Source organism: Neocloeon triangulifer, unplaced genomic scaffold (genome assembly GCF_031216515.1).
Source record: "Neocloeon triangulifer isolate White Clay Creek 2 clone unplaced genomic scaffold, ASM3121651v1 ptg000022l, whole genome shotgun sequence".
Classification (NCBI taxonomy): domain Eukaryota; kingdom Metazoa; phylum Arthropoda; class Insecta; order Ephemeroptera; family Baetidae; genus Neocloeon; species Neocloeon triangulifer.
The window spans coordinates 5,326,816-5,340,851 of record NW_026775562.1 but is presented as its reverse complement, the minus strand read 5'-3'; the positions used below and the strand labels follow the sequence as shown (position 1 = coordinate 5,340,851).

General features: G+C 36.9%; 1 protein-coding gene across 1 annotated transcript; it reads left to right on the top strand.

The window, feature by feature from the left end:
* Window positions 1-114: 114 nt before the first annotated feature.
* On the top strand, window positions 115-13,985 carry LOC132204473 (ecdysone-induced protein 74EF-like). The gene is made up of 16 exons (XM_059632993.1): window positions 115-230; window positions 419-559; window positions 638-829; window positions 881-1,159; window positions 2,115-2,265; window positions 2,324-2,417; window positions 2,473-2,663; window positions 2,712-2,840; window positions 5,411-5,647; window positions 7,894-8,001; window positions 10,224-10,411; window positions 10,575-10,739; window positions 12,204-12,311; window positions 13,255-13,449; window positions 13,638-13,778; window positions 13,857-13,985. Exons 8-15 carry the CDS (start codon window positions 2,789-2,791, stop codon window positions 13,719-13,721), a joined length of 1,137 nt encoding a protein of 378 aa, XP_059488976.1. The 5' UTR covers window positions 115-230; window positions 419-559; window positions 638-829; window positions 881-1,159; window positions 2,115-2,265; window positions 2,324-2,417; window positions 2,473-2,663; window positions 2,712-2,788; the 3' UTR covers window positions 13,722-13,778; window positions 13,857-13,985.
* Window positions 13,986-14,036: the final 51 nt, after the last annotated feature.

Here is a 14,036-nt window from a genome sequence, read left to right as displayed (position 1 = left end):
TAAAGGACCAAGTTCGATGGAAGAGCGCGAAACTGCACATCGCCTTCAAAAGGAGTGGCTGCTGGGGCCCGTGCCGGATGCATTCCAACTTGAAGCTCCTTCCAGACCAGAGACTGCTAACATTTCAGCTGCTATTATGCGCTCCCATTCCAGTACCCCGGTACCGACGTCACATCAACGCGAGCAAAAAGACAAGCCAGTACCAAAGCCCCGTCGTCGTCAATGCGATGGTAAGTGTTTCTTTTTTCTGCAACCTGACCCTCTCGTCTATTTTGTATTATATTATTTTCTGCTTATTTTCATTTTAATTATCTATAAGTTTATTGCAGATTTGCTTTAATTTAAGTAATTTCAATTTTAATGGTTGATTGCTGTTAGAATGTATTTTCTTCCATTTTTTAAATTACATGTTTTGAAGGACCAACACACCAGCTTCAGGGTCAAGGTGGAAGTCTACGCTTGGAGAGGGAATGGTTCCTGGAGCCACTTCAGCCAGCAGTAACGCACCACAGCCTCCCAAGTGCTACCCCAAATAAAAATCAGACTGCCACAGCGAGGGGTATATCAGAAATTTTTATACAGCCATGAATATACAACTGATACATAATATAATTTATTATGTTCTTATGCAAAACAGGCGCTGAAGTGCTTAACAGACAGATCTACTCGTCAGCTTTCAAAGCTGACCGCGAGAAAAGAGCAGAGCTTGGTATGGCCCAGTCGGAGTATGATTGTTACATGGAAGCTAGAGGAAACTCCTAAGAAGAAGACATTTCTGGAAACTGTCGCCAAGATCATGCCTCCGGACCCACGACCTCTACCATTTGAGGTAAAACACATTTTTATTGTATTCGCATGAATAAATAAATTCTTCCTTTAGGTGCACACCGTTTTGGAGGGTATTTGCGGTCGTTCGACGAACCCTTTGATTTCCTTGAATTTGAACCATCATGGAACCCCTTATCTTCCACCGCCATGAAAATTATTCCAGACGAGGTGCCCTCAAGCGCTCCTGTAGCCAAGCATGGTTTTGATGATCATCTTCGTTTGCTTGGAGAGTCAGGTTCAGACTCTGTCTCGTTGTGCAGACCTGTGGCCTCTGAGGTGGTGACCTCTCAATCCCAGCCAGTCCCTCAGCCTCGTCGACACCATCCAGAGAGTAAGTGATCATTTTTTCTGCACCCTGCACCGATTCCAATATGAATGAAACTTTGAAAAAATTTGAAAGAGTGCAATAAAAATGTGATGAAATGTGAATTTAATAAAGTTTGAAAAACAAATTGGATAAAATTAGAAAAAGTTTGATATCGTTTAAAAAATTTGAAAAATTAGATAAATTTGAAAGAATTGATAGTTTTCTCAACCTTATTTTGGTCTTGACTTTGATTTTCTTTAATCTCATAATTCTTCTGCCACGCGCCATTATTTATACAAAAATGTAGTTTTCATAAAAAAATTTATCATAACTAGAATATAACCAGAAATAGTTAAATAATATAATTTTAATTTTTTGATTTGAATTGGGAAAGGCACCAGCGGTAGCAGACGCAGGTGTACTAAGAGTAAATTGGGTAAATTGCAAGGGCCGATTACTCGGATTCTCCCCTATCGGGGCCGATAACACCGGTGAGCTGGGCGGTCCCACTGGGCCGGGGATAAAGGAGAATAGGTTTGGTTGTTGGGAATTTGATACAATTTGAAAATTTTGATTTTATTCGACAAAAATTGTTGAAATTAGATAAAATTCGAAAAAATTTGATAAAAATTAAAAAGTTTGATACGTTATTTGAAACTTGCGGCGGCATACCTCATGTCGTGATTATTCAAGCATAATTTATATAAGTTCATAAAATACTTCTTCATGTAAACGCTAAAATTTAACCACTGCAAACATAATATCTCATCAGCTGATGCGATCGCTCTTGAGCTGCTGACTCCTGGTTGACTGACATCATCACAAACCATTACTTCCACAACTTTTGGAGACCAAAAAAAATTTCAAAATAACTTAATCGGAAACATCATGAATCGCATTTTTAGCCATATATTGGATCTAATTTTTTCTCATTTTTTCAAACTTTGGATCGAATTTTATCAAATTGATTCTCCTGAAGGGACCCATCCCTCCATCTTCACGCCAGCAAGTTCATCAAGAACAAACATTAGAGGAGAGGAGTTCAGGCGCTTGCCGAAGGAATAAGCCTCCAATGGAGATGCATGAAACTGTGACGTCTCACCACTATGATTTCCCCAGCTTGCTTGAAGGTTTTATAAAATTAAATCTTGTTAATATTTTTTCATTTTGTATTGTGGTGAGATACAGAGGTTGCCAGGCCCATGGCTGTCACCATCCCTCCATCTTCACGCCTGCAAGTTCAGCAAGAACAAACATTAGGAAATTCTTTGTGTGCAAAATAGTATAAAAATGAGAAGAATTTTGTCTCAATTTAAAATTTTTCTTTCCCCCGACAGAGTGAAAACACTCATTTTCATCTTCACGGAGCAGCTTTCCTTGCAGCTCAAGTCTGGCCTGTTAAGTGAACAAGCTTCTAGAAGCAACTCCTCAACTGAAAGCGCTGGTTTGGGTGCACACAAATTAAATTGGTCGGAGCGATTCCAGAACAGAAGCAACAAAAAGAAGCTGACCTCAACCCCAAAACAAGGTATAGCAGAAATTTTTACGCACACATAAATATATCTTATACATTTAGGTGCAACATCTTTTGAGGGTTTCACTTTCTCTCGCCAAAATCTTTCTTTGTCATCAAGAACTGAGGGCCATGAGGAAATGCCTGAGGAGATTCCCCCAGTCCCGAAGCCGCGTCAACGGCACCTAACAAGTAAGTGCTTTTTCTGCAATTTGCACCATTTCCTATTTTGTTCGACCCCGGCCCGACTCGAAGGTGGCCCCGAACGAGGTTGGCGCCTCCGCGAGTGGTGAACGGAGGCGGGGAGCGTGTTGGAGTGGGCAGCACAGTGGTGCCCGGTTCTTGCCACCTGCAGGACGCCGTCGTCCTGCCGCTGTTCTCTCTCCCGTCTGTCGGCCTCTCAATGGCCAGCGGCTAATTCCGCTGCTCTACCGAGCGCCGGTCACTCGGTCGTCTGGACATAATTTTTTTCCCAATTATCAACTCTCATTATTTTTGCTTATTTTTCCCAAATTCAAAATTTCTTCTTTTCTCAAATTGTTTACCTCTCTTTTTTCAGAATTTTAACTCCTACTTTTCTCAAAACTCAAATACTACCTTTCTCAAATTTCAACTTTGGTTTAAAAGGGCTTTAATTTTGTTTTATAAAATCCGTCAATTTTATATCTCAAGTAAACTGCTGTTTATTTTCCTTGCCCTAACTATTTATACATGAATTTCTTTATCGCACGCGTGATTTCTCGGTGAGCACTAAAAAAAAAGTCTTTTCTCCTTCGTTTCTCTGCGAGCGGCGGGAGTGTAATGGCTCACTGGCTGGCTCCGCGGCTCGAAACGGCTGCTGTTGCAACGCATAATTTTGCCTCTTAGGGCCTTTTGGGGCTGTTCGCTCCGTCCCTTGGTCGCATTTCGGCCGAACTTGGCAGGAGATAATCTAAGCAAGTGTCTCGGACACCTGGCGCTATGTGCAAGTCTCAAACCTCAGTAGGGCTCTCGGCCGACTACATGAGTTTAATGCGCGGCTGTGAACTCCGAAGAGAACGAAGGCCCTTTGCGCATTCTTGACCGGAGCTCCAGCAATCCGATCGTATTTTAACGTGCGGCCCTGAACTCCGAAGAGAACTCTAGACCTTTTGCATCGTTTGGCGATTCCTCTAGAATGCCCCTTTTGCAGGGAAAACGGCGCTATTTATTCCAAAATCGAGCACCTCCCTTTGGCCAACACCTTTGTGTTATTTCTTTACTTTACTTTCGCGGGGTACCTTCTGATTGGGGCGGCCGGTCAAAAGCGAGCGGCTGTATTGGTTTGGGTGGTGGGTGTTTTAAGCCTCTACGCAGCGCGCTGAGAGGGATGAAAAATAAAAACAGCAAGACTGCGCGCGGTTGCAAGCTCGGCACTCTCGGAAGATTCAAAATTAATTCTAAATTGAATTATCCGAGAACCGATTTTCACTTAAATTCCTTGGCCAAAGGTTCAGCTTAAAATTTTGAATCAAATAACGCCAACTCAAACTGAAAAAAAAACTAATTCCAAATCCATAAAGAAAAACATCGCCTTTTTTATTTGAGACTTTGCACTTTTGCGCCTCTGCAAATAAGATTTAATTATTTTCCTATGCATGCACTCCATAAATTCTATTTTATTCTTCTAATTTCTAATAGACCAATTACCAAAGAAATTGTTGCGCGGCGGCCACTCAATTATTATTTAGCCGCCGAGCAAGAGAAAGAGTGCCTCTCTCTCTCTGCGTGCGCCGTGCAGGCGAAAGAGGAGAGACACACACAGGGCTGGCTAAGAGGCGGCCAGCGAGAGCTAGCAAGTGAATTTATTTACTGGCGTGGCATTTAATTTTTCTCCTTTTTAATTCTTTTTTAATTCCGCTTCCCCTTTTTCTCTAAATTCAAATCTCAATTTGCTAACTGAAAATTACTTCCGTTTAATTTTTTCTTTAATTTATTTCTCATTTTGCACCTTCTCGATTTTCTTTTACTTTTCCCAGCATTTAAATTCAAGCGCTTAAACCAATTTAATTTATTCATGCAAATTCCAAATTCAATTCTATATACCCATTCTCATAAATTCCCGTCAACAATTAATTTTAAATTCTCAAACTGAAACGGCTTAAAAATTCTAAATTCTTTTCGAGCAATTAATAGAGAGTCTGGTGAGTTTTGGCAACTCCGGCCATTCTGGTGGTCCATCTTCTTGGAATTCTTCCCCTCGGCTGGTGAGAACCGACGCGCAGAGCTTTTCTCAGGGGGATGTTGTGCGCGCCAGGGTTGTAAAAGCTAGTGCCAATCTCAGGTCCTTTTCAGCCGACCGACCTACCGAGGGCCGTCCACTCGGTCGTAGTGACTGTGATTTTCCATTTTTCGGTTTTCCATTATTTTCCTCACTTTTCAATGCAAATGAAATTATGACTTTTACTTAACTCTACTTTCAAGTTTCAAATTTGACTTCCAACGTTTACGGATTTTTTTATGCTTTTCGCATTTGAATTATAAAGAAGATTGTTCAATGCATGAAAAAAATCAATAACAGAAAACAGTGTAATAAGTCATTAAAAGAGGAAAGGTAAATTTTGATGAAATAATGTGCAAAATACGAAATATGATTTTGCTGCTAATTTGATGCCCGCGGTGACAATTTATTTTTTTATTTTTATGGAAATTATGGCAGGTCTTTTATCTAATGGAAATTCTTTGTGTGCAAAATAGTATAGAAATGAGAAGAATTTTGTCTCAATTTACAATTTTTCTTTTAGGTTCTCCCCAACAGAGTGAAAACACTCTTCACGGAGCTGCTTCCCTTGCAGCTCAAGGGGGTCAGTCTGGCCTGTTTAGTGAGCACGCAGCTGACCATTACTACAGTGCTGTCAGTGCTTCCAGTAACTTGGAGGAAGAAGAGCCAAGGAGAAATCAGGAGAAGAAACATGAAGTGAAAAAATTGCTCTTCAACCAGATCAGACGATTGAATCCAGAAATGGCCGTAAAGATAACCGGTAGGCTTCTTGATATCTATGATATGCCAAGTTTGATCAAAATGTGCCAGGATTATGAGTTTCTGAAGGAAAAAGTTGATGAGACTGTTCTCATATTTCTGCTGTAAGAGGTTTAACTACAAAAAAGCGTGTTTCCAATTAGTTAGATAAAAAATAAAGGGTGTTTCAAAAATAACACATACAAATTAAATGTTTTGCCTCTGTGAAATTATTCATTACTGGAGAATACACAGGTGTAATGAGTTTCTCGCCTGCATAACAGAGCTAGGAAGGAGAAGTGTTCCTTGGTACATACTTTTTAAGTTTTTCATTCATTGATAATATTTGGTGATATTGTTGTTGCTGGACTTTGGTTGCAGAATTTTTATATCTATAAGAAAATTGGCCCAGCGAGCGTAACAGTGCGAGCCCAATTGGCGGAATTTAATTTTAAATTAAAGCAACCTAAATGACAATTGCATAGAATTTGCCCCCTGATAGAAATTTTCATTGTATTATTATTGCCGCAATATTAAAACATAGGTAAATCCAATGGCGCAATATTAGCTTCAAATCAAAATCCAATATTTCTCAAATATAGTTTTCTTTGATAAAATTTGAAGAAAACGAAAGCCGACGTGGCTCATCTGTGCGCACTTCTCGGAGAGATCGGCCGCCTGCATAATTGTGAAAAGAAACATAAATAAAAATTCAAAGTTAAAAAATCAACAAAAAATAACCCTCATGGCATGGCACGAAAGATTAAAAGCCGTTTTTAAGGATATTTCAGCGAAAATTCTCACCTCTAACATGATTTGCACCCACGTGAAAAAAGTGATCGGCGAAAATATTTCAACTGTACAGTGTTTTGGCAGGGGTCAAATGATCGTGGCCATATTCTAGACCCATAAAGACCGTGTCAAGGGGTTTAAAAAAATATATAGTTTCACCACATTATTTCAAAATTTACGGGTTTTATGGGACGTTCAAATTTGGAATTTGGAAAATTTAAAAAGGCTGTATCTCGGCTTGCCCTTGACGTAGAATAAAAATCCGGATTTGGTTGAATTTTGTCTCATTGCCCTCTAAAACTTTGCTGTCGGATGCGAAATGGTATGTCAGAAGTTCATGGTCTCCACCTCCGTCTCAAAAAAAATCCGCGGAGATAGAGGTCTAAGCCAGCCGCTGATTCTTTATTTAAATTTCGAGCCAATCGCGCCGCGCCAGCCGATGTAAACCTGAGACGCTTGGTTTTTTTTTAATTTCTTTTCCTGATAATTTCACTAATTTTTTGCATTCACATACAAAAAATTTATTATTTGAAATAAGTGATTTATTTTTCCCCCATCTTTTAAATTGGATCTTTCCTGTTTCTGATTATAAATTTTAAGCCTCCTTATTGACATAGTCAAATCAAGTTCTTTGAACTAGGGAACATTTTATCAATTATTGGAAAATTTACCTACCCCATTGGTGTAAAGACTTGATTTGACCATATCAATAAGGAGTCCTTAAGTAGAAGTTGCGCGCCTTGCCAAGATCAGAAACACGTAATGTGAAGAAAAGCTTTTGAAAAAACAGGTTTTTACAATTTTTAAACAAGTGTTGAGTTAGAAAAAGTACTTACTTAAAATATTTCATGATAGGTCAGAAAAATTTAGAACAATAAAGTACCATTGAATTTCGGAAACAAACTGTACATTAAAAATCTTTGCCATAAGGCATATATATAGATTTTTTTTTAAATATTCATACACGTTGAAAAGCCGCGATAAAAATTGAAAAGTTATTATTATTATTATTGCAGCTTATTATGGAATGTAATCACATATAATCAGTATCCACTGCCATTAGCATTGGTCTTTTTATGTATAAAACAAAACCGGGCCAAATGAATATTCTAGAACTGTGCTTTTTGCCACCAGCAAAAGTTCAGCCCTGGTAATTAAGAGAACAAACTACAAAAAATTGAATTTACGATAAGTGTCATGCGATTGCTAATATTAACCCTTTTATAGCGCCGTGGTTATGAACAACATCATATTTCTTTTCTATTTTACGTTTTGGTGAAACTGGTTTTTGATGAAAATTTCCTAAATTTCCTTAAAAGAAATTAAAAAATTGCAAAAAAGTATTGGACACTTTTTTTCCTTTTTTTTTATTATTCATCAATTTAAATAAATATGATAGGTCCAAACCATTTTTTCATTCATTAATTTTTGTTGTGTATATATTTTAATAACTAAATTTTTGTTAAAAAAAACCAGGACCAAGTTGCTTGTCTATGGCTCCCAAAGTCGCGCCCCGACGACAGCCTGATGCATCAAAAGTTCCTATATTTGATCTGCCTCATCCATCTTCACCAGCCGCTCAAAGTAAGTGTTGGTTTTTTTTCTTCTTTTCCTATTTAAATTTTTTCCATCTCTTTGCCTTTTATTCAAAATTTTCACTTATTTAGCGCTTGACAAATTGCAAAATCATTTTTCGTACAGCCTAACAAGTAAAATTAAGTAGCAAATTCAGCTAACTGATCCTCCTTTGGAACCCACGGAGGCTGCAGAGACTGTTAGGTTAGCGGCTTCGTCAAAGTTCCTATCAATTCAAAAACTGCTCTTTTCAATTAAAGTTCCGTTTGTCTGGACCTCGGATTGTATCTCAAAAAATGATTAGTCGCCAACAAAATTTCTAGTTACCTTCATATGATTTTACAATTTATATTTGCACCTGTAGCTTAAGCAATCTCAAAATGCAAGTCCTTAAGCAATTTTTTAGCCGATTCAATAGCTAATAAATGTTTCGAAATGCGTTGAATTTCACTCAAATAACCAACTCAAAATTTCTGAAGTCAAAAACTCAAAATTAGGCGGAGGAAAAAAAGCATTATAAGAGTGTCCCTTCTATCATAAACCACAGTGATTATAATTTAATAATAATGCAAATCAGCTTCGTTTTACAAAGTGCATATATAGTATTGATAATCTTTCAGGAGGCGCAACGCGCGTTCTAATCGGAGAACAACATAATCTGTTTAAATCGCTCCTCTGTTTCCTGGAAAAAGATCGAAAATTTTAGCGTGGCAGCTTTTGGAATCATCCGAGTTTTTGCTTTTGGCTCCAACAGAAGTAAAATTATTGCAGTTTTTGGATAAAAAGTGGTGGAAACGTAATTCTATTATAACTCTGCTTCTATAAAAGCTACAACAGATCTTTGGGCACCAAAATGACCATCTTAATAATGTTCTCTTTCGAATCATGTGCTACACGTGACGAAAAATCTTGGCAAGGTCAAAGGTCACCGGGGTCAATGACCTTTTGTGACCTTGCCACCACGTGTGATACATTATGTTTCGTGTCAAGGCAATTATTATTTGTCATTAGGAATTTGGGGCTATCTTGTCCACGAAAAATCTTACGGTGGTTCAAACATATTTACCCATCAAAAATGCTCGGAAAACCACGTTTTTTGCTCTTTTAATTTTTTTTTCATTAATTTCGAGCCAAATGCGTCGCGCCAGCCGATGTAGTCATGAGCCGCTCGGTTTTTTTAATTAATTATTCCTTTTTTTTCTAATAACTTCATACATTGTTTGCACCCACGTGAAAAAAGTGATCGGCGAAAATATTTCAACTGTACAGTGTTTTGGCAGGGGTCAAATGATCGTGGCCATATTCCAGACCCATAAAGACCGTGTCAAGGGGTTTAAAAAAATATATAGTTTCACCACATTATTACAAAATTTACGGGTTTTATGGGACGTTCAAATTTGGAATTTGGAAAATTTAAAAAGGCTGTATCTCGGCTTGCCCTTGACGTAGAATAAAAATCCGGATTTGGTTGAATTTTGTCTCATTGCCCTCTAAAACTTTGCTGTCGGATGCGAAATGGTATGTCAGAAGTTCATGGTCTCCACCTCCGTCTCAAACAAAATCCGCGGAGATAGAGGTCTAAGCCAGCCGCTGATTCTTTATTTAAATTTCGAGCCAATCGCGCCGCGCCAGCCGATGTAAACCTGAGCCGCTTGTTTTTTTTTTTTAATTTTTTTTCCTGATAATTTCACAAATGTTTTGCATTCACATACAAAAAATTTATTATTTGAAATAAGTGATTTATTTCCCCCCCCCCCCATCTTTAAAATTGGATCTTTCCTGTTTCTGATTATAAATTTTAAGCCTCCTTATTGACATAGTCAAATCAAGTTCTTTGAACTAGGGAACATTTTATCAATTATTGGAAAATTTACCTACCCCATTGGTGTAAAGACTTGATTTGACCATATCAATAAGAAGTCCTTAAGTAGAAGTTGCGCGCCTTGCCAAGATCAGAAACACCTAATGTGAAGAAAAGCTTTTGAAAAAACAGGTTTTTACAATTTTTAAACAAGTGTTGAGTTAGAAAAAGTACTTACTTAGAATATTCCATGATAAGGTCAGAAAAATTTAGAACAATAAAATACCATTGAATTTCGGAAACAAAATGTACGTTAAAAATCTTTGCCATAAGGCATATATATTTTTTTTTAAATATTCATACACGTTGAAATTGCATGAAAAAAATTAAAAGTAAATTAACAAAATACTGTTCTTAACTTAATTTCTAGAACTAGACGTGCAGCAGAATTGGGACGTTCCTCGAATATCCACGTCAGTTCCACAATCAGTGCAGCCGAGGAAGGGATCTCTTCAGTTGTGGCAGTTCTTAGTGACGTTATTAGAAGATCCTGGCAACCGTAGTTACATTGTATGGACAGGCAGGGGGCTCGAGTTCAAGCTGATAGATGCAGAAGAGGTACAAAATCTAATCAGCGCGCTCCCCAGTTTTTCAATGCCATCAGCACACCCCCTATGAACACATTCACTCATATGCTAAGAAATTTATTTCCCTCTTGCCATGAAATGCGAATTACTAAAAAAAAGACGCCAATCATTTATATAAATTTTTCATTTCCCAGGTTGCTAGTCGGTGGGGTGTGCAGAAAAATCTGCATGCCATGAACTACGACAAACTTCACTCCGGTATTACTACAAGAAAGGGATCATGCAGAAGGTGGCCGGAGAGCGCTTTGTGTACAAGTTTGTCTGCAGCCCGGACGCCATGGCCTACCCAGGGGACCCAGGTGAAAAAATTCATATTTTATAAGGACTTTTAAGTCCTTTTTCCTTAGTCCTTAAATGTCGTCAAAAATGACTATCAGTAATATAAGGACTTATAAGTCATTATTCTTCTTAAAAGGACTATTAAATAAGGACTAATATGAGGCATATTCCGCGCACATTTTAAGGACTTTTACGTCATTATAAATTTTTGTGGGTTGCAAAATTATTAAAAAACAGATCAGTTTATTTTCAGTTGAATGGAGTCCTAAATTTTTATTCTTCAACAAATTAAAAACAAGCATTACACAATTAACCACAAATAAAAATATACAGGTTTAAACATTTAAAATTTTGTGACCTTAACAGTTGACATTTTGTTTTTGTACCTATTTATGATTTGAAATCCAATTAATCGTTTCATAATTTCAACTAAGCTAAATATAGTCTTCTGGTAAATATTTTGAACAGTAATACAAATTATATTGAAAATTGAAGTAATATTACAAAAACAAATTTAAAAAATATCTTTTGTTTAATTGATTATTTCAAATTAAACTCGAAATAACGAAACATCTTAATTTTTTAAATACATACTTTTAAAATAGGGAGGCAATTTGGTCTTCTTACTTTCGAATATGATTTGATGATGCTTTCTGTAACAAAACAAAATTGATATATTAAGATTAGAGAGTTATATATTATATCTTTATACGCAGTCTTAAATTGATGAATTTCTTGGAAAAAATGTAATTTAAATTTTAAAAATTCATCTGTGTGCATTTCAGAAAATTTTATTTTTGGTGAGATGTTTAATGTAGCTAAATAGAATATACTTAGAATACTTAGAATATTCCATGATAAGGTCAGAAAAATTTAGAACAATAAAGTACCATTGAATTTCGGAAACAAAATGTACATTAAAAATCTTTGCCATAAGGCATATATATAGATTTTTTTTAAATATTCATACACCGTTGAAAAGCCGCGATAAAAATTGAAAAGTTATTATTATTATTATTGCAGCTTATTATGGAATGTAATCACATATAATCAGTATCCACTGCCATTAGCATTGGTCTTTTTATGTATAAAACAAAACCGGGCCAAATGAATATTCTAGAACTGTGCTTTTGGCCACCAGCAAAAGTTCAGCCCTGGTAATTAAGAGAACAAACTACAAAAAATTGAATTTACGATAAGTGTCATGCGATTGCTAATATTAACCCTTTTATAGCGCCGTGGTTATGAACAACATCATATTTCTTTTCTATTTTACGTTTTGGTGAAACTGTATTTTTGATGAAAATTTCCTAAATTTCCTTAAAAGAAATTAAAAAATTGCAAAAAAGTATTGGACACTTTTTTTCCTTTTTTTTTATTATTCATCAATTTAAATAAATACCATAGGTCCAAACAATTTTTTCATTCATTAATTTTTGTTGTGTATATATTTTAATAACTAAATTTTTGTTTAAAAAAACCAGGACCAAGTTGCTTGTCTATGGCTCCCAAAGTCGCGCCCCGACGACAGCCTGATGCATCAAAAGCTCCTATATTTGATCTGCCTCATCCATCTTCACCAGCCGCTCAAAGTAAGTGTTGGTTTTTTTTCTTCTTTTCCTATTTAAATTTTTTCCATCTCTTTGCCTTTTATTCAAAATTTTCACTTATTTAGCGCTTGACAAATTGCAAAATCATTTTTCGTACAGCCTAACAAGTAAAATTAAGTAGCAAATTCAGCTAACTGATCCTCCTTTGGAACCCACGGAGGCTGCAGAGACTGTTAGGTTAGCGGCTTCGTCAAAGTTCCTATCAATTCAAAAACTGCTCTTTTCAATTAAAGTTCCGTTTGTCTGGACCTCGGATTGTATCTCAAAAAATGATTAGTCGCCAACAAAATTTCTAGTTACCTTCATATGATTTTACAATTTATATTTGCACCTGTAGCTTAAGCAATCTCAAAATGCAAGTCCTTAAGCAATTTTTTAGCCGATTCAATAGCTAATAAATGTTTCGAAATGCGTTGAATTTCACTCAAATAACCAACTCAAAATTTCTGAAGTCAAAAACTCAAAATTAGGCGGAGGAAAAAAAGCATTATAAGAGTGTCCCTTCTATCATAAACCACAGTGATTATAATTTAATAATAATGCAAATCAGCTTCGTTTTACAAAGTGCATATATAGTATTGATAATCTTTCAGGAGGCGCAACGCGCGTTCTAATCGGAGAACAACATAATCTGTTTAAATCGCTCCTCTGTTTCCTGGAAAAAGATCGAAAATTTTAGCGTGGCAGCTTTCGGAATCATCCGAGTTTTTGCTTTTGGCTCCAACAGAAGTAAAATTATTGCAGTTTTTGGATAAAAAGTGGTGGAAACGTAATTCTATGATAACTCTGCTTCTATAAAAGCTACAACAGATCTTTGGGCACCAAAATGACCATCTTAATAATGTTCTCTTTCGAATCATGTGCTACACGTGACGAAAAAATCGTAATTTGTATACAGCCATGAATATACAACTCATACGTTTAGGTGCACCCTCCTTTGGAGAATGGTTGCATTCTTGTGGCCAGGATGCATTCCAACTTGAAGCTCCTTCCAGACCAGAGACTGCTTACATTTCAGCTGCTATTACGCGCTCCGATTCCAGTACCCCAGTACCGACATCACATCAACGCGAGCAAAAAGACAAGCCAGTACCAAAGCCCCGTCGTCGTCAATGCGATGGTAAGTGTTTCTTTTTTCTGCAACCTGACCCTCTCGTCTATTTTGTATTATATTATTTTCTGCTTATTTTCATTTTAATTATCTATAAGTTTATTGCAGATTTGCTTTAATTAAAGTAATTTCAATTTTAATGGTTGATTGCTGTTAGAATGTATTTTCTTCAATTTTTAAAATTACATGTTTTGAAGGACCAACACACCAGCTTCAGGGTCAAGGTGGAAGTCTACGCTTGGAGAGGGAATGGTTCCTGGAGCCATTTCAGCCAGCAGTAACGCACCACAGCCTCCCAAGTGCTACCCCAAATAAAAATCAGACTGCCACAGCGAGGGGTATATCAGAAATTTTTATACAGCCATGAATATACAACTGATACATAATATAATTTATTATGTTCTTATGCAAAACAGGCGCTGAAGTGCTTAACAGACAGATCTACTCGTCAGCTTTCAAAGCTGACCGCGAGAAAAGAGCAGAGCTTGGTATGGCCCAGTCGGAGTACGATTGTTACATGGAAGCTAGAGGAAACTCCGAAGAAGAAGACATTTCTGGAAACTGTCGCCAAGATCATGCCTCCGGACCCACGACCT